This window comes from Neofelis nebulosa, chromosome 4 (assembly GCF_028018385.1).
Source record: "Neofelis nebulosa isolate mNeoNeb1 chromosome 4, mNeoNeb1.pri, whole genome shotgun sequence".
NCBI classification, from domain to species: domain Eukaryota; kingdom Metazoa; phylum Chordata; class Mammalia; order Carnivora; family Felidae; genus Neofelis; species Neofelis nebulosa.
Window position 1 is genome coordinate 20,154,846 of NC_080785.1, and position 26,813 is coordinate 20,181,658.

The 26,813-nt window shown below is 39.1% G+C and overlaps 1 protein-coding gene across 4 annotated transcripts in view; it reads right to left on the reverse strand.

Moving 5' to 3' along the window:
- Positions 1 to 26,813, reverse strand: part of EXOC4 (exocyst complex component 4) — a 761,449-nt gene that overhangs the window by 416,182 nt on the left and 318,454 nt on the right. For all 4 annotated transcript variants that reach the window (XM_058728677.1, XM_058728676.1, XM_058728678.1 and 1 more), the window contains one exon: positions 3,377 to 3,473. In XM_058728677.1, coding sequence (XP_058584660.1) covers positions 3,377 to 3,473 — 97 coding nt within the window. The remainder of the gene's footprint in view (positions 1 to 3,376; positions 3,474 to 26,813) is intronic.

Genomic DNA, 26,813 nt, shown 5'->3' on the forward strand with positions numbered 1-26,813 from the left:
TAAGAATGTGCAAACTCACATTCACTTTGAGCTTGCATGGAAACACAACAAGGGGCATTCTAGAGGATGTATACGTATTTTGTTGAAATAATCCCATAGAAATAAGAGTGACTATTTCTAAAGAATCCTCACCTAACTTACAGAAGGGAAAACATGTATCATAAGTGCTCAATACACATTTGTTGATCATGAATGACTGAGTGGCCAGAGGAGAAATGAAAAATTTAAACACTGAGTAAAAATGAAATGCACTGGTATGATAAGGTGCACTTTCCTCTCATTACCAAAACTAAACTTCCAAACTTTAGAAGAAATAATAAATCTAATAACTGCCAAATCTGTAAGTGTAAAAACTAAAATGAAAAAACCAAAACTGTAAGATCTTAATGACTTGAAGTCCCTGAAGCCCATTATGAAGTTTCAGCTGAGACTCTATATGGGTTTGAGAAGCAAGGTTTGTTTCCATTTGAGCCAAAGGCTAATTCAAAATCCATAATGATCACCTGCTTAGAAAGGAATTCACTCACCTCGCAGACCACATAAGATTCTTGTGGCTTCCATTAAGAGTTACACAGAGAATGACTATAAACCATGGCATGCAACAAACATTTCTCCAATTCTAATCAATAAGAAAATATTGAATAAAAATAGAGACCAATCAAGTGTGTAAAACCAGTACGAGCACTACCAAGCCTTAAAACCTCTCTTGTAAAGCAGGATAAATGCTAAAAAATAATAGTCAAGAACTGTAATACATTAAACTCTATGAGTATTTTTGCAAAAATGCAATTTATTAAGTGTGAAATAAGGATAACCTTTTTCCCCCATTCTAACTTCACCTTAACGAAGGGGAAAAAAAACAAACAACCTTAGGGAAAAAAAAAATCTCTTGAAAAGTGGTTATTCACAATATAGCTAAAAAACTTCCAAAGATCTTCCTCTATGCTTTGGAACAAATATAAGCATAAGGATTTCATTTATCCATGCAATGGCATAACTTACCAGTAAATGATGGCGCTAAATCTAGGTTAGAAGATGCCTATAATGATTAAAGTATTTTCCCATTTTCCTAACAATTAGCAGCTCTAAGTAGAAATCAATTTAATTAAAGAAGAAAATGAGTATTAAACTAAGTACCAAAGTCAGGTGAAATAAATATGAGCACTGTCACTTAATCCAGAAATTCTATATGTTCCAATTCATACGTTTATATATGGAAAATCAACTAGATTTATAGAGGAATAGTCTTAATTCTCTTAATTCCATGATTCTTAAATTACACGATTTACTTGTTGTGAATGTTTGGTGAAACAGATTTTTCGAAAGATTAATAACGCTTCTTTAAAAATCTCTTCTTTGGGGTACCTGGGTGGCTCAGTCAGTTAAGGGTGCAACCCTTGGTGTCATCTCAGGTCTTATCTCAGGGTTGGGAGTCCGAGCCCCGAATCGGACTTCACACTGGGCATGAAGTCTACTTAAAAAAAAATCGGGGTGCCTGGGTGGCTCAGTCAGCTGAGCATCCGCCCGACTTCGGCTCGGGTCATGATCTCACGGTTCATGGGTTCAAGCCCCGTGTCGGGCTCTGTGCTGACACCTCAGAGCCTGGATCCGGCTTCGGATTCTGTATCTCCCTCTCTCTCTCTCTGCCCCTCCCCCACTCACACTCTGTCTCTATCAAAAAATGAATAAACGTTAAAAAAAACTTCTTCTTTGTTACTGCATGGAAGGATGTCTTTATTAATTTACATATTTGTGTTTCTGCATTTAAAACTAATTTTGAGTAAAGTATTTCAGCATAATTTTTAAAACTCATTGCTAAAATAAGAGATCTGAATTGAACTCGTTCCAATGATTGCAATTCAGTAAGTCTTGGTTAATGAAAAGGTAGGATCATTCCAGTAGTAAACTGCTCATGTTTTATAAAAGTACATTCAATATTCTATCTGGACAATTTAGTAGCATCTGCTTACCTGTTATTTCAAATGCCTCAAATATTATATTAGTTACATAAGAAAGTTAATGGGATGATCTGAGGACCTAACCTCTAATGAACCCAAGAGTTTCTGGTCCATTATATGAACAAAGCAAAAATAAATACTGGCTCATCACAGAGAAAACATACACTTAATATTACATCAGATATCTGTGTCCAAAGAGTACCCTTTTTTAAAAAAAAATTATTTTGAGAGAGAGAGAGAGAGAGGGGACCTGCACGAAGGGTTGGGAGGGGCAGAGAGAGAAGGAGAGAGGGAGAATCCCAAGCAGGCTCTGTGCTGTCAGTGCAGAGCCCCACATGGGGCTCGATCCTACGAACTGTGAGATCATGACCTGAGTCGAAATCAACAGTCGGACACTTAACCTACTGAGTCACTTAGGTGCCCCAAAGAGTACCCTTTTTTATTGAAGTCAACAACGCTTACCATTTAATTCACCACCTTAATCTTTTTTAGGTATACAGTATAGTAGTGTTAACTCTATGCACATTGTTATCCAACAGTTCTCTAGACATTTTTCATTGTGCAAAACCAAAATTTTAGAGCCGCTGAATAATAACCCCCTTTTCCCTTCTTCCAAAAAAGTTTCTTTTTAAAGGTATTTAGGGCTTCGAAGCTTTTTAAATGGAAGTATCACAGATTTTTATTTTCTTATAATCACAGTACCACAATAAACTGAGCAACAGATTTTATTCCGGTTAGCATCAAGCTGCCCTTTAATATATAAAGCCATATATACAACTGCTATAATGCCTTTCAGTTTCGATAAGTCATATTTGTTCAAAGATTTGCCAACCCTCAAAGGATATCTGAATCATTAATGTAAATTAGGGAGACAGATCGTGGGTCTGCCATGTTTTCCTGTAAAGGGCCAATGTGTCAATATTCTAGGCTTCGTAGGCCATATGGCTTCTCTTGCAAATATTCAACTCTGCAACACCATAGCACAAGGCAGCTATGGACAATACATGAATAGATGAGCATGACTGTGTCAATAAAATTTTATTGGAAAAAAAAAAAAGAAAAACAGGTGGCAGACTAGATTTCTCCGGTGGACCATAAGTCGCCACTCCCTGAAATACACACAGAAGGGAAGGGAGGGACAATGACAAAGAGAGGGAGAGGGGCAGGGACAGGAAATAAAGAAAATTTTTAAAAAGTATTCATGGAGTATTATTCCTGAGAACAAACAGGTACTAAGATGAGTTGACATTATCTGTTTTATTGACAAACTTTGATAGTAAAGCCCTAGGAGATGCAACACTCTTTTTTTTTTTTTCTTTAGGACTTGTTTCAATGCTGACCGACCTATTGGCATTCAGTGCATCGGCATAAATAATGAAAATATTGATTTTTCAGTAAGTACGTAGGATTTGACTTACCTTAATAATGGATGGAATATGACAGTAATATTTCTGGCTCCAGGTTTGCAGACAAATTTTGTTCCTCCACCTTCAATTAGGTTGTCATCAGGACCCCCTTGCAGGAAAAGGAAGAGAGATTGAGCTTACTAGAACATTCCCCAAAAAGAAACCCGGGCTATCTAGATGAATGTTATACCGCCATAAGAAGGACTGTCTTTGCAAACAGTTGCCTTCAGGTCTACAAAATTATTTAGAATGACTGGATCCAGTCTTCTTGATTACGTAAACCGCAGGGGAGCACTTTCACTCTGGAGTGAAAACGTGGAAGCACAATAAAAATAAATTGTGTATTTAAAGAAAGAGGGTAAGGCATGACCCAGTTAAACATGAAAGTTAGGATCTGCTCTCGGCAGGGTCCATCTGGGATAGTGCAGCGCATGAAACTTTCCCAAAGAGGAAGCACCATCCAAGTTGTCCGGGGCAGTAAAGGTTGGAGCAGAGACCCATACAGACCTAACTGACCACACTTCACCAAATCTCAGACCCCATTCATTGTAAGACACATTATCAAGTAACACTAAATTTAAGAAAATCCTGTTAATGGGGGTGCCTGGATGGCTCTGTCAGTTAAGCGTCTGACTTCGGCTCAGGTTATGATCTCACGGTTCGTGGGTTCGAGCCCCGCGTCGGGTTCTGTGCTGACAGCTCAGAGCCTGGAGCCCTGCTTCGGATTCTGTGTCTCCCTCTCTTTCTGCCCCTCCCCCACTCACACTCTGTTTCTGTCTCTCGAAAATGAATAAACGTTAAAAAAAAAAAAATTTTTTTAAATCCTGCTACTGAAACTATATAATGCATCCTTATCTTTTTCTCATTGAAAAGCTTCTTATAGTTTAAATATATACAAGTATGTTATATAATTTATAAATATTTATTTAGGGGTTTTTAAGACTTTAAGGTTTTTAAAATAAATAGGTGTTTACCATAGATCTCTCATACACATTTAACATGGGAGAGTGAGAAAAATGAATTATGTTCTTAAAATTACATAATTTTCAGAATCCAGCTTTTCTTAATGGCTCAGAGTTGTCAATATCCTTGTGTTCTAAACGGTGTCACTAAGTGGGTTTCTTACAGGAATTCATCCAGTATTTTATTCCAGCTGCTGATACCGATCCTGCAAGGTCTAACATTGGTATGCACTTGATGTTATCAGAAGGTTTAAAGAGAAGGTGTTCCAATACTAACCAAGACTTGTGCTCTTTCCTCAAAAGGCCCCTAAGAGGTTCATTAATTGAATCAGTGAAGGCTCATGGTATGAGGAATACCCACTCAGCTCACAAACACTGAGGCAAAAACAACTCATTTTGACCGTCTTCTGGTCCACAGGCATTAATAACATGCCATAGACTTAATACAACATCCTGATTTCAGAGGGTTAAAATGCGCAAAAGTGTGCATCTTCGGGTGTTGGGAGAGGTGCTCCCCCTCCCTCCCACACCACTCACATTACCTTCCATTAGAATGAAAATTAACGTAATCCCTGGCCTCTCTCTGTCTTTTATGCACTCCAGGGGAAGTGAAGTGACTCCCCTGGTAAAACTGAGAAGAAAAAGCTGAGTACGCATGTCTCAGCAACCTCCTTATTCCACTTTAGAAACCAGAACGCCTGTAGATGGTGTTGTCTTGTCAAGTTTAACCAGAAAGGTCTTGCCTTGTCAGAGAGGGATGGAGTGGTCCAGTCCCTTCTTTAAGTGGGTGAGTAAATTTGTCTAATTTTGATTTTCAGTTAGCAAACTCCTTTGGCTCTCAAAGAAGGCTACATCTTTCAGTCTGGCTTATACCAATAAAAGTTGGTATTTCAGCTTCCATCTGCCCGACTTATGCTATTTCCTAATAGTTTCAGAACTCTGACAGTAAAGATAGATGCTGTTTCATGGTCTTCCTCAAAATCCTAACAACCTACACTTAAATCATTTCATTTCTTTTTTTGAAATTACATTTTCCTTCTAATTATAGTTCTTTGCATGATACCAAACACAGCTAAATCTCATTTGATTTATTATCTATCTTAACGGTCTCGGAGGTATCTTGGAGATTGACTGATAAAAACGTGTGAAGCCTCAGAAATCCATACCCTGGATCATCAAGACTTCCCAGAGGCATCAGAGTCTAGACAAATCCCATTTGGATCAGCTGTCTCCACCAACTAATCAGAGCAAGGTTTTTCTTAAGAAAAACAGAAAATATAATAGTATGTACAGCTCTTGGTTGAAAGTCATAAGCTATTTTTCTCATGGAAAAAATCCATGCTGTATTTACTATATTTGCACCAGAGATATTAGTGTTCTGCTAAGTCAGTGGTTTTGCATAAGGAGAGCATCAGGGCTACCACAAACATGACTCTTTTAACAAAATCCTTCTCTCGAGGACACACGGTATGGTCACAAACAGAATAAATATATCGTCTTTATCAATACCTCTCTAAGATCATAAAATGAAGCCAGCGCTGAATTACCAAAGAAACGTGTGTGTATGTGTAGGAAAAAAAACAGGTTATCTTCTGCACTCCAGGAGCAACATCAATAACTTCCTATGAAATAAATCTACATAACAATATAATGCCTTCATTTACTGAATATGAACATTTCGCTTAAGAACAAATGTGAGTTAGACTACCTGATTTCCAATGATTTCTAAAAAAGTCTCAGGTTCAATGATTTTAGGTCCTCGATAATTATATATAGACCTGATTAACTTAGCTCCAAACTAGTATGTTCATGCCCACCAAATGCACTGAATACACACACACCTCCGTGCCCTGGTCCACAACGGGCTTCCATTTCCAGGGCCCTGCCTCCTCCCACCATTCCTTCAGGCACCACATCTAGCCTTAAACTTGTCAAATGGGGGGCACCTGGGTGGCTCAGTCGGTTAAGCCTCTGGCTGTTGGTTTCGGCTCAGGTCATAACCTCGCGGTTTCGTAAGTCCAAGCCCCCACATGGGGCTCTGGGCTGACAGTGCAGAGTCTGCTTGGGATTCTCTCTCTCCCTCTCTATATGCCCCTCCCCCGCTCATGCTGTCTCTGTCTCTCTCAGAAATAAATCAACTTTGAAAAATTAAAAAAATAAAGGTTTAAACTGTCAAACGGCCTTCTCCCAGGGTCCACAATTCCCTTAACAGTGACTTCATATGCGATAACCTATATAACCTTAACTTAGGTCACTGTACTTCCATTTCTTTTCTAATACTTACGTAACATTTTCGAACCTGGAATGGAACTTCCTGGAAAATGGTTATAAAAGCATACATTTGCTGAGTGAAGGAAGAAACACCTAAGTTAGATGTTACTGGAATTATATGAGAAAGTATATGTGCAAGTCCTTTGTAAACTGTCAAAAACCTAACAAACATAAGCAATTCTCTCTGTATCCCCAGAGCCTTATGGGTAATAGGTGTGTTTAATCACCATTTGTGGATGGCAATCATATGAGAAACGTAGATAACAAAAGATCCAATACCAAAAATAAGGCCCAAGAGCCACTAGAAATGTCAGTGACAGGGAGATCAGGCTGTGAAATGGCCAGCATCCGGCTGGAACCTAAGTAATAGTTGCATTTGTTCCCTGTTAGCTCCAGAAAGGTGATTACTGCTTTCCAGAATAGGGTGAAACTAAATAAAAAGTAGAGCTTGGGAAGAAATACCTCAACCTCCAACCAAAATTCCACCTATAGGAACCTCATACATGCTTCCAGTCCCGTTGCAAACACCATCTGCCCTCCAGCTGATGTGATTTCCTCTTTGCGACAAGTTCAAATCCAGCTTACTATATATTACCAATAAACAGCACCAACCCAATGAAGATATTCTTGTCAAACCATCGTCCTAAAATAAACAGGTAGGAACCAAAAGTAAAGGCCGTGGCCAAAGACCATATGGTCTGAGTCTCTAATCCTCCGAGATTTAGTCTAGCATTGCAATATTCTGGGTGAGAAACACACGCCTCCTCACACGCCTTCCTGTAATCAAGCAATCTGGGAGCTGCTGTCACGAACGTTCTTAAGGAACATGTTCAATCCTGAGAAGAGCACGAAAGGGGCCAGAGCATCTCCTTCCCCTTCATTCATTATGCTTACAGTCTAATCTCAGCTGTCAGAGGCCGGGTGATAGGCACCAGAGGAAATGCGGAATGATGATGGATGGTTAGAGAGAAAGAGAAACTGACAATAGTATCGAGTAGAATACATATTGTGCAGAAAGGGGAGGAAATAGCCCCGTCGTATTTTAGTTTCTAACAACGAGGACAATGGTTTGACAGGCTCTTGCAGACAAGTGGCAAGAGGCCCCAAGGCCACCCAAAGACTGCTGGGATGGCAGCATCTTAGTGCTCACAATCTGGGCTTTTTAGAATTCGTTGACACAGAAGTGATTAGCTCCTAAGCTTATTTATTCCTTGATTCTTCCCAACTGGAATTTGATGGCATTTATAATGAATATAGTCATGTTAATAAAACAGAAATCGAAAAGCCCAGCCTCAGAAAGAAATGGAAACAAATGTTCTCGCTGCGAGGACTGCATGGTAAGGTGGGAAAAATCAGTAAGATCGATGTCAGACCCCAGATGTGCTACTTGATATTATAAGTGACAGAATTTTTTAAATTTTCTGAGCCTCAGCTTTCCCATTTATAAAATACACACTGAAATAAACTCTTCCAAAGACTTGTGGTGAGAACGTACTCAAGGGGATTCAGTCCAGGGTTCCATACCTAGTATATCTCAAATAAATGGTCTCCTTTCCTCATTAGAATTACCAAACAGTTAAGGGTCTAACTGATCACTCACACACACACACACACACACACACACACACACACACACACAATCACCGAAATATAAACTAAAATACAAAAGGCCCAATTTTTAAAATGTTATTCCTGCTACTTTAGGCAGCACTGGAGGAGTCAAGAGCGTTAGCAAGGCCATTAGAACATGTCTGTCTTATTTGGGGGGCATGATTATTGCAGTGCAAGGTTAGAAAACTGCTGAGAACACTTAGAGCATGACAGAATAAAATCTGCCTTTCTCTACTTTTAGTTTTTCAATTAAAAAGAGTATTGAGGGGAGCCTGGGTGGCTCACTTGGTTAAGTGTCTGACTTCAGCTCAGGTCATGATCTCACGGTTTGTGAATTCAAGCCCCGTCGTCGGGCTCTGTGCTGACAGCTCAGAGCCTGGAGCCTGCTTCACATTCTGTGTCTCCTCCTCTCTCTGCCCCTCCCCAACTTGTGCTCTGTCTCTCTATAGCTCTCAATAAATAAATAAATAAATAAATAAATGTAAAAAAAAAAATTTTTTTTTTTTAAATACTATTGAGGCACCAGGTGGCTCAGTCGGTTAAAAGTCCAACTTCGGCTCAGGTCACAATCTCACTCATGGTTGATGAGTTTGAGCCCCACATCAGGCTCTGTACTGACAGTGTGGAGCCTGCCTAAAATTCTCTCTCTCCCTCCCTCTGCACCTCCCCAACTCATGTGTGCATGCTGTCTCTTGCTCTCTCAAAATAAATTTTAAAAAATAAAAATAAAATAAAAATAATATTAAATGTATAGATATTATGATTATGAATTGTTTGTGCCAAGTGCTTAGATGGAAACAGTACAGAGTCTGACGGTCAACTGTGCTGAGCCGTAGAAAGCAGCATGCCTTATCTGACATGTTCAACATGGCTTGGATTTCAACTTGGCCTTTCCACATTGAAAAGAACCACACTGAAGATGAATTTCTTTTTACAGCAAATACTTTGCTTCATAAACACTTTTGAAGGATTATAAAAATGCATTCTGATTGCATCAATAAACAGGGTCTTTAATTGACTCTAAGAGCCTGCTGAATGGTCTAAGAATTCCCTGAATTCATAGCTGTCACCTTGCCAGAAGCCTTCTCTTAGATTAAGTTCTTTATCAAGTTCCCATTCAAAGCACAGATTATCATTAGGACTCAGTGCTGTTGCTGCTGTTACCACCAATGCTGGGAGCTATGACAGGGACTATCTATGAGTTTGGGGTTTGGTGCGGGATTAAGAAGAAAACAGAAGTACGATATTTATTCTTACACTCAAATAACTTACTATTACGGTCAAGTCAAGCAAATCAAGATTGGTGGTAACATCCCATTGCTCATGGTAAGTTGCTGTTGGACCTGGGAATAAACCCCTTCAAGGAAAGGATCATCTTTTGGACTCAACTCTCACTAAGTCTGTAATGATTAACAACAATACAATCTTGTTCATGGATGTATCTCTTGTGCTTAGGATAGTTTCCGGCACACAATGAGTACTTGGTAAGTGTTTGTTGAGTATTTATTATTTACATGAATAAACAAATGAACAAACAAAAAATTGATAATGTCTTTTTTAGATCTAGTGAATTCTAAGTGCAAACCACGCAGGAACAAATAGCAAATGTGTTTTGCATAAAGTATGCAAAGTAAGGAATCATGTTTCAGCAAAATGCTAAAAAATTATAATAAATATTATTTATAGAAAACAATCTCCCAAGCAGAAACAAATTAGTTATCCCCACCATTAGAGGAGTAAATGCCTTGTCTATATTTCATTACTCAATTATATTTTATTCCCGGGTAGCTTTAATTTTGTACTGTGTAGATAAAGAAGACAGGTGTCAAGTATTAGGCAGATATGAGGAAGAAGGTCAAGAGGGGGAGAGGGGATTCATATTTATTAAACATCTACCAGGAAACTGACACTGTGCTGGACCCTTAGCATAAAACATCTCACTTAATCCTAGTAATAGCCCTGTAATATTATTACTCAACATAGAGATGAGGAAATGGGAGGCTCTGGGCCAGGGGGTGCAGAGCCTTGCTCAAAATCAAAACCACACATGGCAGGTTCAGTATTTAAACAGTTTTTCCCAATATACATACACTACAATGTGCTTAATATCACTTTATGTTCCAAGAAACGCACAGGTTGAATAAACTGACACAGATGAGGAGCACCTGGGTGGCTCAGTTGGTTTAAGCATCTGACTTCGGCTCAGGTCATGAGGTCGCAATTTGTGAGTTCAAGCCCCACGTGGGGCTCTGTGCTGACAGCTAAGAGTCTGGAGCCTGCTTCGGATTCTGTGTTGCCCTCTCTCTCTGCTCCTCCCCTGCTCGCACTCGGTCTGTCTGTCACTCTCTCTCTCACTCAAAAATAAACAAATATAAAAAAATTAAAACAAATGACACAGATGATGGGTGACATAGGAAAACTCTAAAACTGGGAGCAGTAAACCCTGATTTTACAGTGGTTTGACACCTAAAATCCATTTTCCACGGAATCGACACTAAACAGAGCAGCTGATGATCAAGTCAATGTACAAAAAGCCTCTCTGATCAAAAATGTACGTGAAGCCTGACAAAAACAACATTCTACAGATAAAACCATCATGTAAGCAATGATTCTGGGGGGAAGACACTTAATGGTCCAACTGAGGCCAGAAATAACTTTCCTCTCTAATGTAGTCCCAGCAGCAAGACCCAGAACTAACTCTATTTCTCCCCATCTCTCCTGACTAGCCAGCACTGCATATAATGACCCCTCCAACTCCAAACTACTGGTGAGGGTTCCTTGGAGGTCCAGGAACACGGGGGTAGGAAGACAGGAAAGGGTCTGGCCCTTCATCAGGAGGGAGCTTTGGAGCGTCCGCCTGTATCAATACCCAAAATACAAACAGAAGCCCACTTTTTCTGCTTCCTCTTTTTAAAGGAATCCCAGTGGCTCTCCCTCGCTTTGTCTTTTCCCGTTACATCTGAGGAAGGATTTCTTTTTTTTTTTTTTTTTTTTTTTTTTTTTTAAATTTTTTTTTTTCAACGTTTTTTTATTTATTTTTGGGACAGAGAGAGACAGAGCATGAACGGGGGAGGGGCAGAGAGAGAGGGAGACACAGAATCGGAAACAGGCTCCAGGCTCCGAGCCATCGGCCCAGAGCCCGACGCGGGGCTCGAACTCACGGGCCGCGAGATCGTGACCTGGCTGAAGTCGGACGCTTAACCGACTGCGCCACCCAGGCGCCCCCTGAGGAAGGATTTCTTGATAATCCCTCTATACTGCTGAGGGCCGAGGTGGGCTGAAATAACTGCAATTTAGAGCAGCACCATATTGCTGTGGAATAGTCTAGAGCAGAAGTAAGAATGGAGAAGAGACACTAGACTCTGAGAGCTAGAGGTAAGGATTTACCAGCCGAATGGAGCAAAAGAACAAGGGGAAAAGGAGTCAAAGGTTCTGGTAAGAAAGACATTCCAATGATCCACCACAGAGGGGTCAAGGCTTGGTGAGAAATAAATGAGACTTGGAAAGCGTCCTGACTGATGATAAGCAGTGCAAGCTGTCACGTGGGGATTTCTCGCGCATCAGAGTTTTTATGGCTGAGGTCAGAGACAGAGAAGACTTAAAAGGAATGGAGGTTGTAGTCAGGGACATACTTAGAATTATCTCTCTCCTCGCCTTCCCTGTGGTCATCACAGGAAGCCCTGAATTAGAAACAAGGTGAGGTGGGGCAGTAAATCTGATGGTCAGTAGTTACAGAATTGGGCAGCACCAGAGGCTGGGGGCGGGGCAAGACTGAGAAATGAAAGAAATAAAGGAAATTCCAAGGACCTCAGCCCTGAGGAAGAAGGGGAAGTTCCTTTCGGCCCCTCTCTAGTGTCACCCACAGGTAAAAAGCATAACGTACAGAAGGAGGATCTAAATTAGAGACTGCCCAGTGACAGGTTATTTTTATATAGCCAGAAATACCATATTCGTTGGTGGTTCAAGAATGCAATACATTCTATTTCCCAAATAACACGTGAATTTATAATTATTTTTCTGGGGTGGTGTCTTGGCTTAAAAAAGAAAATAAGAAAAAAATCTTTAATCATCTTCCTAACAATGAATTCAACGATGTTTCGGACGGAGGAATGACAAGGAACCAAAAACAACGAAACAACAGATTTTCAGGTTAATGGAGCTCACCCTGAGCCATCGGTAAAACGTGTTCACCCCGTGCTCTTCCGTGAGCGTAAGTCAAAGGCGGCTCCATTTGTAACAGTACAGACTGTTTCTCTAATGGAGTCTGAAATGGCATGCTCTATGAAGAGCGTAATGTAAGATATGAGCCAATTACCGAAGGATCCACAGTCACTGCATGCATATTTTTAAATGGTTGATCAATAAGGCACAAGGGAACTTTAATTGACCATTTTTGAGAAGCATTCCTATCTTAGTGACATTACCCTGCAACTCACTTTATTTTAAGGCTACATAAGGAGACGGCATTGATTCTTTCTCCTTCCACTCTTTAACTGATTCCCTAGTTTTAATTATCTTGAATCCACTAAATAGGTTTTAGCGGTTAGCCGGGTATATCTAACGCAAAGATTTTTGTGTGGGTAAGCTGCTTTATCATGTGTCTGATTTCTGTCACTTAGCATGTTTTCAAAGTTCATCCATGTTGTAGCATTTATCAGTCCTTCATTTAAGTTGGAGTAATATTCCAGTGTGTGTATATACCACAGTTAGTTTATCTAACTCACCAACTGATGAACGTGGATACTTTCACTTGGGACTGTTATGAACAACACTACTAGGAACATCCATATACAAGTTCTGTGTGGACGTATGTTTCCAGTTCTCTTCCATATATACCTAGAATTTGAATTGCCGGGTCATACAGTAACTCTATGTTTAACATTTTGAGGAAATGGCAGACTATCTTCCAAGCAAGCTACACTCCAATGCTTATTTTCTTTAATAACTATTTAAAAGAAAATCTGTGCATTGGGGCGGGGAGGTGATGAGTAGCCCACAGAGGAAGTGTAGGTATTTTGTTCTCCAGAAGAACCCTTTCCCACCAGCCCCAGATGTCCCCCTGCCTCTTGCAGGGGTGACCCTGTTTTGAAGGATCACTGCAGAAACATTACCAGTGTAACAAGTGGATGGCAGGGCAGAAGTCTTTGGAAATTGGTACAACCGGGAAATTCTCCGTCCGATCTGTACTGTTTCAACTAAGTGTCTGTGTTGGTTCACCGACCATGATTAAACCTGACAATAAGGATTCTCTCCTCACTCATGTTTCAGATTGCCAAAGATTTTACTGTTTGCTCAGTAGTTCTTGTTAAAATAAAGCCAAGAGTGATACGAAGGATGACAGAATGCAGTGAATTTCTCTAATCAGATGAGCCCATCTCAGTGCTGACCTAACATGTATGTTCGACTAGTCAGGAGTCTTCCCATGATGGCTTGCCAGCTGAGTAGTGGATTTATGGTGCGGATGAGTATCAAGCTGAACACAGACTGAGCCCATTAATCTTATTTTGCCTGTGAAATGGTCTATGATGGTGCCCAGGCCACTGGAAATGACTGGTGCATAAATATACTAGTTCGTATAGAAGAAATGGTATTGTTAAATGTTGTCATTGTCTCCATGCTCACAGATGTGCTTAAATCTAAGGACGCCCATAGTAAGAAAGAAATTATTTTGGAGGGCCTAAAGTGACAGGCAGGAAGTGTAATAACCCTAAATGACTGTAAGAGGTAAGAGAGAGAAAGGTCTCCTTGAAGACAAATTTAAGTCAAACTACAAGTTGCAAAACATGGTAGGGTTTAACTTACTGACAAACATAATGAGTGCTGGCATCCAAACAGAAACAGCATTATTTCATGGCTCATTGGAAGCATCTGGATGACTAAGGCACAGGTGGCTTTAAATAACTTTCCCAGCAAACCCATGGTCACTCTTTAGGGTTAATCAGCAACAGTCAACTTTCCAGGCACTCTAGGCGACGACTCTTGGAATATTCCCACAGAATTAAAATCAGCCTTCCAAACCAGCTAAGCATGAGCCGTGACATGATCAACACTCAAAATTACAGCTGGCAGGGGGTTTATTTTTTCCCCCTCTGTTTCTATATAAATAGAGCATAACATAGGATTGTGTCTGCCCTATGTTCAGCAAAAAAATTGATTTAAAAAATTGTGTTTTACAATCTATCCAGACTGTCCATCCTCTGCAGCTCTCAAATGCCAATATATATATATATATATATATATATATATATATATATATATATATACCTAAACCAAATAAAAAAGTAGTGAATTTTTCCAGTCTTATTTCCTCCACATTTATCTGGCATGCTTATATCTTGCACTTGTCAAAATTTTTATTTTCCATTCCATCAGCCATGATTGTCATAACGTGTGTATACATACATATGGATATATATATATATATATATATATATATATATATATATCCATCCCTCCTTCAACGTTAACATTTTACATATTACTTAACTCCATAATTCTGGCTCTAGGCATTTCCTTCCATCCTCAATAAAAATAAACACCATCATGGGGGAACTTAAGATTTGGCAACAAGCATGTTCATCATAGAACAGTAAATTCAACTTTTAAAAAGTCAATTAAAATGCAAAATAACAGGGACTTAGTTACAAACATACACACAAATCTACATATACATAAGTGATACAAACATGTATGTATGAATGTATGTATGTACGTATGTATAACTGGAATATGATACAGCCATTAAAAATATACAGGCTGCAGGGTGCCTGGGTGACTCAGTCAGTAAGCGTCCGACTTCAGCTCAGGTCATGATCTCACGGTTCGTGAGTTTGAGCCCCGCGTCGGGCTCTGTGTTGACAGCTCAGAGCCTGGAGCCTACTTCGGATTCTGTGTCTCTCTGTCAATCTGCCCCATCCCCATTCATGCTCTGTCTCTGTCTTAAAAAATAAATAAAACATTTAAAAAAATTTAAAAAAATACAGACACTGCAATAAGGCAAGAAAAAGACATAACAGACAGGAGCCATTAGGGCAAAAGTTATTAACAAAAATATCATTTGAGATAAACCAATATTAAGTGTTTCATAGCTGCAATACTGAATGTCTGATGATTTGATTCTTTTGTAAACCATCTCTGTTGAATCTTGCTCCTGGATCCCCATTTTCTGGATATATTGTGTATCGTGTATGTGTGCACATATGTGTGGAAAAGTGTGTGTTATATAAGTTCATATTCCTTAGAAATTTGTCTGTAATAATTCTTGAAGGTCTGGTTTAAAGATAGGCTCCATCAGAAAAGATTAGCAATGGCTTCTGCTAGTTAACAAGAGAACTACCAACCTGGAGCCCAAACTCTTGCTTTAAAATTTTCTCACACCACCCAGATGATGTTTATGTTGGCAGCTAATGTGTTTTTTTCTGGGGATTTTTCCTGCTTTCAGCCTATGCCAAGGTGACCAATTTTCTTCCAGTCCCTTACAGGAGATGGAAAGATTATGGAGAAAAGGATGGTATTTCTAGATGATCCATGTACTCCATATGGAGTTTGGGGATAACTTTCTATTAGACTCCCCAGGCTGGGGAGGTTCTGGGCTTTGTTCCTACTCTGTGCCTTGCAAGTTCACTTGGGTTTGGCAAGTACTTTCAAGGTAAAAACTGGCTTGGAAGTACTTTCCCCAATATCTCTCTGGAGTCCTTTTACTGCTTCCAATAATCCTAACTTTCTCGCCAGCTCATCAAAGCGATTTAACACATTTTAAGTTTTCACCCAACACTTGAAGTTTTTTCACGCGACAATCAACAAAGATACCAGTCATACTGCTAGAAAGAAAAGTCTCCACACAACATACTCTTTACAGAACAGTCTACAATTCCCCCTCTGAATTCAACTATTCCAACACAAGTATCTTTGGATTCTATATAGATATCTCTATTCCTGTTTGCTGTTGGTTTTCAGTCAGTTCTCATGGTTAGCCTAAGATAATCATTACAAATACACAAAAATTAACAGAATAAAAATAATACAGCTTTTGCCTTAAATGTTATCAGTTAACTTGATAGAGTGAAATAAACAATATAGAATAAAATGGAATTTGATATAGATTATAATCAGATGTTAAGAAATGAAGTCCTCCTTCTTTGATATCAAGTAATTTTATGTCACAACAAGAAAGTTGTTTAACCTCCCTGAGGCTTCTTTTTCTTACCAATAAAATAAAGAGAACGAACCAGATAGTGTAGTCTTGAGAAACCATTCCATTTATGAATTTTTATTTCCTAGATCATAAAATTTCCTTTGGAATATATTCTACCCATTGGTTTTATTTACATTTTCTGATACTATGTAACAATATGGTAGCACCTTTATCAAGTAGAAATGTATGCCCAATTATTATAATCATTGAGATACCATATGCAATAATCCTAATGGGATTTAAAATGGGAATGAACGGTATTTTTGCTTTGGGATATTAGTTACGCTTCAGGAAAAAATAATTAGTATCATTTTGGTCTGACATTTTTACACCATCTAATTATGATTATATATGCTCTCTTTCTTTTATGGGAAGCATCTTAGATCCTGCCTTGATTATCACAAGAATTCCCCAAAGCAGAGAAATAAAATGGGCAAACTCATGGCATGTCTGTGCAATTTTAACCTAAAATGTTTCTTAATTATTCACCCCAAACCAGGTATCAGAAGTGTATACAAATCACTATAATCAATGGTTTTCAAAATAGCAATTCTGACAGAAATGCATTTAATATGAAAACACTATTTAATGGAATTCAATCTGTAATTAGGAACTCAGCATCTTTGTGCCTAGGAGTGGGCTCACAAGGATATAAACCTAACTAATAGACACAGTACAGTCCGTGACCTCAAGAAATTCATGTTTTGATCGGGGTATAAAAAAGAACACACTAAAAGTTGGGAGTCAAAGCTATTACAAAATGTAGCAAAAAAGGATGAAAAAATAGCATTCCAACAAGACACAAGTACTACACTTTAGTTTGGAAACCAACTTACATATGCATAATAAAATTCACGGAAGATATATAGAGTTACAGTTTTGGGGGAGAGAAAATACGACAGTGATCCTCTACAAAGTAGCCCAATATTAACAGAAGAAAATAGACTGACAAAAATAACATGTAACACAGAACTCCTAATATTGGTATTATTGGTTTTACTGGTATCAGGTCAATACTCCATCAGGCTGAGAAAAAATAATGACTCGATCACACGACAAAAGAGCTACTGATCAACATTTTCGAAATACATCATATAAAATTACTGCTACAACTTTCTTCCTGGAAAAGTATGTTTCTTTTGTATTTCTTCAAAGATCAGTGAATTTGCTTTTTAAATGTTGCTTTTCAAAAGCCTAAAATATAGACAAGGCTTTTCTTAAAATAAAATGCACAAAAGAATGCCTTGTCAATTTAGCTCAGGAGGGACCAGAGAAGAGCTGAGGTTACTAACAAAGAGGCTCTGAAGATTCTTAGACAAAGCAACCTAGACCTATAAAGTAATGGTTCGTGGACACAGCTTTAGTGTAAACATTTAAAAAAAAACAAAAACAAAAACCTCAACCAGCAAGCACCACTCCAGCAATAGAGAACTAAGGGGAGAAAGAACACAGAGACTGGAGGCAGATAAATTCAAGTGCATTCAACAAATATTTATTAAGTACCAACCACGTGTAAGTTCCACATGAGGTCCTGCCAATAGGAACAGCAACATCAACCTTTGGTCGCTCACGTCTAAAACCTTGGAGTTATCCTCACCCTTCGATTTTGTTCATGCCTCCGGTCATCCCATCCACCAGCAAATCCTATCAGTTCAACTCTCAAAACACAGAATTCCAGTACTTCTCACAACGCTCACTGAAAACTACTTTCTAAACCACCACCATCTCTCTTCTGATTATCGGTGTTTTAACTGGTTTCCCTGTCCCCTTTCAGGGGATTCTCAACATACAAGCCAGTGTGATCCTGTTCCAATGCAAGAAAATGTTGATCAGTAGCTCTTTTGTTGTGTGATCGAGTCATTATTTTTTCTCAGCCTGATGGAGTATCGTGCTCTCCTTCCTATCTCATTCAGAGTAAAATCCGAACACTTTACAATGACCTAGAAGACTTCCTGTGATCTGTACCTGTAATTTTCGGGGTTCAGATCTGCCTGCTCCCTCCTCGTCTCACTCAGCTCCAGTTACAAGGAAACTGTGCTCTTTTGTGAACACACCATGCACGTGCCTGCCTCGGGGCCTCTGTCCTCCTTGTTAGTACTCTTCCCCCAGGTTTATATAGCCTCTTCCCTTACCTCCTTCAAGTTTTCGCTCAACTATTTCCTTCTCAGTAAGCCCTTCTCTGGCGTGCAAAATGAGAGTACAATAAGATATAAATAAAATCATTTAAATAATAAATTTAGCTAGTAGAAAGCATACATTTCTATATACCAGCAACTGTAAGTCTATAAAAAACTAAGTTTCTGAAACCTGGCCATGATGATATAATTCTGAGGAGGATATTACATAGGGAGTAACCACTAAAACAATACACATACACAGAAAACATTGAAACCACGTGCATATAAATGTTTAAGCCAGCTTTTTGCTCCTACCACTCTATCCTGGGTGTTTTCCCAAGTTATTAAATATTCCTGAAGAATATGATTATTAAAAGGACACCTGGATGGCTCAGTTGGTTAAGCGTTTGACTCTTGATTTCAGCTCAGGTCATGATCTCACGGTTCACGAGGTCAAGACCAGACATGGGCTCCACACTGACAGCAAGGAGCCTACTTGGGATTCTTTCTCTCTTCCTCTCTCAAAATAAATAAACTTAAGAATATGATTATTAAAAATTGTGTAATACTGTAGAGATGCACCAAACACTCACCATTCAAACAATTACTAGCAAGCGTGCTTGGCACTATGCTAGGTACTAGGAAAAAAGTGGTCATAAAGACATAGCCCCTGCCCTTAAGGAGTTGACCATATTGTATTGAGATAAGACATGAAGCTAACACAGAAATATGTAATTACAAATTGTCTTCTGTGTTATGAGACTGGAACAGACTAGCAGGAGAGACCATGATACCTCCGTAATATTTAACAATAATCTCCATCTCCATAGTATATATTAGGGACTAATTTACTCCAAGACAGAAAAGACTTCTTTGAGGGAGTGATATTAACAGAGTCTGAGGGATAAGGAGGAGATTGCCTGTACAGAGTAGAGGTAGGAGTGTTCGAGGCAAAGGGAAGAGTATGCATGAAGATCCTGAGGCCATAAACAGCAAGGCACACTGGAGGCACCGGAAAAAGCTCAGCCTTAGAAGGCTAACGAGGAAGAAGAGTTAACTGGAAGGGGAATTAGGCAAAACCAGGTCACAAAGGACCTGGTAGGTCATGCTGGAGAAAACAGATTTTTTTTATCCGAAAGAGGAAGCTGTTAAGATCTGGAGAAGGAGAGTGGTAGGATTTAATGCAAATATAAGAAGATCATGCGTGTTTTTGAGTTTTAAAAATATTATTTAATTTAGTTATTAGAGAAGGTATAGACATCTTATTTGACATTCCCTGGGTGATTTTTTCTCTTCACTGACTTTCCTGTTTGACTCTGTTTTTGTTTACCTACTGTACTAAGTTCTTTGCACACAATTACTGTGGGGAAAGTAAAGTTAAAATGTAAAAGTCCAAACACCTTGGTTCTTATTCCTTTTTCTGTTAACAATAACCCCTGGCAAGTCATTTAACTTCATTTCTTTTTCCCCGGAATTGAAAAATAACAATTTAGGTGTAAAATCTTCAGAAGATCATGTTTTAAAGACCAAGAGCAATCTCTAACACAACCTTCTCCTTATTTTTTAGCCTGACATAAAGTCTTGCTTCAAAATGCCTCATGTATCTTATCTGAAGCCAAGTCTCTGTATCTGCCGCATTCAATTCTGCCAAGCAGCACATGGAGTCTGCACCTTCTGGGACCACCATCAAGCAAGCCAAAGGTGGCATGGCCTCTGGCCACTATGCCCAAAGCCTACCCCGCCTCTCATTCCAATGTCATTGGCCAATCAACCTCCTTGGAGAGTAACTGACCATTACTATCCCCGCATAATATTCTGAGTCTCGTTGCTCCTGATCCAGATCCTACTCACCTCCAATCTCCAAAACCCCTCACTATTTATTACCCCTGGTTTTCTCCCATGAACACCATTTCTCCACGAGCTCTAAAGTGTTGGTAATTTCCTCTCTCATAGGAAGAAGAAGTGAAAATCTAGACTGGGTGGCATCCAAAGCAGCTTCCAGACCGTTGTACTTCCAGCACTTGATAAATAACATACGTACATATATATATGTATATATATATTTATATATATATATATATATATACATATATATATACATATACACACACACACACACACACACACATACACACACACACACACATACGTGTATGTATATATATGTACATATATTTTTTTTGATTTTGAGACTTCAGGATCCATCTCATTGTGCTATGTCACCCTGTCTTTTGCTACCACTTCCTACCTTTGGCTCCTGATTCACAATCTAGTATCTAGCATGATGCCCTCGACATTCATGTTTATGGCCTAAACACAGAGGCTTCTACGAGCTTTGACATTCTTATCACCAATGGCTTCCTTCATTCCACCTCGGCACTATAGTCAATAGAGATATGCACTACCCAGCATACAGTCTCTAGCTATCAGTCACTTCAGAGTCTGCTTCAGCCACACAGAGCCTCTTCTCAGAAGGCCCACATCCAGGGACTAAGCTAGGAAGGAATATTAAGTTCCAGCTATTTCAGCTGAACGCAAGACAACTCTGATGGGCAAGATCCACTCCACCAATCTCTGCTGGGTTGGCCAAGGTTCTAAGAAGAACCCGTCCAATTTGACTTTTCTTTCTGCTAACCCCTATTTACTCCCCACTTGCTTTCACAGGTGGTGACTTCCAAAAGATACCTTCCATACCACTGACTCTGTCTCAGTGTCGGCTTCTGGAGGACCCAACCTGTAACAGCCACCCACTCTCAGAGCCAACCTGGACTTATTACCATCTGTTACTGTTCTAGTTACACATTTACCACTCTCCTCACACCATCTTGACGCCAATATGACTTGCAACATATCGGCCCTTTACCTTTCTCCCATGTCATCACCTTTTAAAATTTTCCTCTTCTCTCTGTATTCAACAATTCATGATGTGTAATGCAAGGAGCGCTCTTGCCAATGCCACTGTTGGTCCTTCTGTCCTTTCATCATACCAGTCTGGTAAGAGCCAAACATGGTAAAGCCCGATTACCTGCCTTCTCAGGGTTTTCACCAACCACTCCGGTAGAGAGTCACCAAACAAGGTGTTAACGGCCAACTAAAATGAACCCTACGGCAACTCAACTCCATTCTCTTGATAATTCATTCTCCCACTGTCTACAACAATCCTCCACCCTCAAATATTCACCACTTTCTCCCTAACTCTAACAGGTGACCTTACAGAGAAAATTATTTTTATTTTACAGAGAAAACAGAAACAACCTGGACATCCTTCATCTCCCCATGGGCAGAAAAACAAATGTTCCTACATCTATACCCACTTTAGTTCTTCTGAGCATTTCAAACAGAGTCCTCCCAACCTAAAGCCAATACCTAGGAGTTCTAGAACACTTCTGAGCTTATGACATAAGTGAAAATTCAGCCCCACTCAAAATAACCAAAGGGAATTGATGGCACACATTAAACTCTGATGAAAATTCAATATTATTTAATGAGGTGGGGCAGAAAAGTAGTAAGACCAGTTCCATATACCAAATTTATTTTCCCCAAATTTATTATCTTATTGTTTATGAAACTAACAAATTTCTAAGTTTTAAAATTTTTAAGGAATGGAAAACATATTCAGAGAGTATGAAATATATATATATTGCGTGTGTGTGTGTGTGTGTGAGAGAGAGAGAGAGAGACAGAGAGAGTGAGCGAGCTCTGGTTGGATCTAAAAACTGTGAATGTTTATTATGTATTTCATATAATATAGTCAGCTGCTTCAGCCTACAGAAAGGCATCTTTGCTCTATGACATAAATCTCAATGAAAGCTGTAGCTCTTCAAAAAGGAAATATTAAAACCCAATCTTTTATTTACTGAAGATTCTACTTCTAAATAATTTCCTGATAAATAATCCCTCAGAAGCACAGGCAATACAGTAATACTTCACCTTTCGTGAGGTCATGAAAGCCTTTCAGAATCTGATCTCAACTATGGATCTTCTCAGAAAAATGCACATACACATTAAGACCAGGGGAACACAGAGAGGCTCCAAACAAGAGACCCCAGGTATAAGAGAATTATCAGAGTTTCAAGAGTCCAAACGATCTGGGTGCAATTCCCACTCAACCACTTCCTCTCTCTATCTGTCCTTGGTCAAGGCATTTAAACTTTTCCAACCTCTGTTTACTTATCTACAAAGAGAATAATACTCGTCTGTGCCCTCAAAATATTGTAAACAAATACAAGCACGTATGTGAAGCTTTTCATCAAATTTTTGCGAAGCATGGTATGAATGATAGTTATTATGTAACATGGAAACAACTATGTGTTTTGCTAATCCCTACTAGGAAGACGCTCCAAGAGTCAAATCCTCAGAGGCAAGTAGGTTCAAGTCATTGTTTTATTCTGAGGCATTAAAAACACCAGGGTAGAAGCAAAGGAAAATGTTTAGGTGGGAGGAATGGGAGTGTGGGGAGGAATATGACGATGGTCTTCACACACGTAAAGTGCTACATCATAAAAAAGGAGTTGACGGTCATTCAGAATAGAAGGAGAGATAAAAGTTTTCCCAAACAAACAAAAACTGAAGAATTCATCATCACTAAACCGCCCTACAAGAGATCCTAAGGGGGATTCTGTGAGTGAAATGTTGCAAGGACCACAAAGTACCAGCGACATCACTACAAGCATGAAACCTACAGATATCACAATGACTCTAAATCCATATCTTTCAATAATAACACTGAATGTAAATGGACTAAATGCTCCAACCAAAAGACATAGGGTATCCGAATAGATTAAAAAAAAGCAAGACCCATCTATTTGCTGTCTACAAGAGACTCATTTCAGACCTGGGGACACCTTCAGATCAAAAGTGAGGGGATGGAGAACTATCTAACATGCTACTGGAAGTCAAAAGAAAGCTGGAGTGGCCATACTTATATCAGACAAACTAGACTTTAAATTAAAGGTTGTAACAAGAGATGAAGGAGGGCATTATATAATAATTACAGGGTCTATCCATCAGGAAGAGCTAACAATTACAAATGTATATGCGCCAAATATGGGAGCTCCCAAGTATATAAAACAGTTAATCACAAACATAAGCAACCTTATTGATAAGAATGTGGTAATTGCAGGGGGCTTTAATACCCCACTTACAACAATGGAAAGATCATCTAGACACAGGATCAATAAAGAAACAAGGGTCTTGAATGATACATTGGATCAGATGGACTTGACAGGTTTATTTAGAACTCTGCATCCCAAAGCAACAGAATATACTTTCTTCTCGAGTGCACACAGAACATTCTCCAAGACGGATCACATACTGAGTCACGAAACAGCCCTTAATAAGTATAAAAGAATTGAGATCATACCATGCACACTTTCAGACCACAGTGCTATGAAACTTGAAATCAACCACAGGAAAAAGTCTGGAAAACCTCCAAAAGCATGGAGGTTAAAGAACACCTTACTAAAGAATGAATGGGTCAACCAGGCAATTAGAGAAGAAATTTAAAAATATATGGAAACAAATGAAAATGAAAATACAACAATCCAAACGCTTTGGGATGCAGTGAAGGTAGTTCTGAGAGGAAAATATATTGCAATCCAGGCCTATCTCAAGAAACAAGAAACATCCCAAATAAAAATCTAACAGCACACCTAAAGGAAATAGAAGCAGAACAGCAAAGACTCCCCAAACCCAACAGAAGAAGAGAAATAATAAAGGTCAGAGCAGAAATAATATAGAATCTAAAAAAAACTGTAAAGCAGATCAATGAAACCAAGAGTTGGTTTTTTGAAAAAATAAACAAAATTGATAAACCCCTAGCCAGGCTTCTAAAAAGAAAAGGGAGATGAACCAAATAGATAAAATCATGAATGAAAATGGAATTATTACAACCAATTCCACAGAAATACAAGCAATTATCAGGGAATACTATGAAAAATTAAACGCCAACAAACTGGACAACCTGGAAGAAATGGACAAATTCCTAAGCACCCACCCACTTCCAAAACTCAAACAGGAAGAAATAAAAAACTTGAACAGACCCAAAACCAGCAAAGAAATGGAATCAGTTATCAAAAATCTCCCAACAAATAAGAGTCCAGGACCAGATGGCTTCCCTGGGGAATTCTATCAGACATTTAAAGCAGAGATAATGCCTATCCTTCTCAAGCTGTTCCAAAAAATAGAAAGGGAAGGAAAACTTCCAGACTCATTCTATGAAGCCAGCGTTACTTTGATTCCCAAACCAGACAGAGACCCAGCAAAAAAAGAGAACTACAGGCCAATATCCCTGATGAATATGGATGCAAAAATTGTCAAGATACTAGCAAACTGAATTCAACAGCATATAAAAAGAATTATTCACCATGATCAAGTGGGATTCATTCCTGGGATGCAGGGCTGGTTCAACATTTGCAAATCAATCAATGTGATACATCACATAAATAAAAAAAAAAAGATAAGAACCTTATGATCCTGTCAATCGATGCAGAAAAAGCATTTGACAAAATTCAGCATCCTTGCTTAATAAAAACCCTCGAGAAAGTTGCGATAGAAGGAACATACTTAAACATCATAAAAGCCATTTATGAAAAGCCCACAGCTAACATCATCCTCAATGGGGAAAAACTGAGAGCTTTTTCCCTGAGATCAGGAACATGACAGGGATGTCCACTCTCACCGCTGTTGTTTAACATAGTGTTGGAAGTGCTAGCATCAGCAATCAGACAACAAAAGGAAATCAAAGGCATCAAAATTGGCAAAGATGAAGTCAAGCTTTCACTTTTTGCAGATGACATGATATCATACGTGGAAAACCCGACAGACTCCACCAAAAGTCTGCTAGAACTGATATGGGAATTCAGCAAAGTCGCAGGATACAAAATCAATGTACAGAAATCAGTTGCATTCTTATGCACTAATAATGAAGCAACAGAAAGACAAATAAAGAAACTGATCCCATTCACAACTGCACCAAGAAGCATAAAATACCTAGAAATAAACCTAACCAAAGATGTAAAAGATCTGTATGCTGAAAACTATAGAAAGCTTATGAAGGAAATTGAAGAAGATATAAAGAAATGGAAAAAAATTTCATACTCATGGATTAGAAGAACAAATATTGTTAAAATGTCAATACTACCCAAAGCTATCTACACATTCTACTAACCAAAGCTATCTACACATTCAATGCAGCTCCAATCAAAAGTGCACCAGCATTCTTCTCGAAGCTAGAACAAGCAATCCTAAAATTTGTATGGAACCACAAAAGACTCCAAATAGCCCAAGTAATATTGAAGAAGACCAAAGCCGGAGGCATCACAATCCCAGACTTTAGCCTCTACTACAAAGCTGTAACCATCAAGACAGAATGGTATCGGCACAAAAACAGACACACAGACCAATGGAATAGAATAGAAACTCCAGAATTGGACCCACAAAAGCATGGCCATCTTTGACAAACCAGGAAAGAATATCCAATGGAAAAAAGACAGTCTCTTTAACAAATGGTGCTGGGAGAACTGGACAGCAACATGCAGAAGGATGAAACTAGACCACTTTCTTACACCATTCACAAAAATAAACTCAAAATGGATAAAGGGCCTGAATGTGAGGCAGGAAACGATCCAAACCCTAGAGGAGAAAGCAGGAAAAAAACCTCTCGGACCTCAGCCGCAGGAATTTCTTACTTGACACATCTCCAAAGGCAAGGGAATTCAAAGCAAAAATGAACTATTGGGACCTCATGAAGATAAAAAGCTTCTGCACTGCAAAGGAAACAATCAATAAAACTAAAAGGCAACCGACGGAATGGGAAAAGACATTTGCAAATGACATATCAGACAAAGGGCTAGTATCCAAAATCTATAAGGAACTCACCAAACTCCACACCTGGAAAACAAAATCCAGTGAAGAAATGGGCAGAAAACATGAATAGACACCTCTAACGAAGACATCCAGATAGCCAACAGGCACATCGAAAGATGCTCAATGTCACTTCTCATCAGGGAAATACACATCAAAACGACACTGAAATATCACCTCATGCCAGTCAGAGTGGCTAAAACGAACAAATCAGGAGACTACAGATGCTGGAGAGGATGTGGAGAAACGGGAACGCTCCTGCACTGTTGGTGGGAATGCAAACTGGTACAACCGCTCTGGAAAACAGTGTGGAGGTTCCTCAAAAAATTAAAAATAGACCTACCCTATGACCCAGCAATAGCACTGCTAGGAATTTACCCAAGGGATACAGGAGTGCTGATGCATAGGGGCACTTGTACCCCAATGTTTAT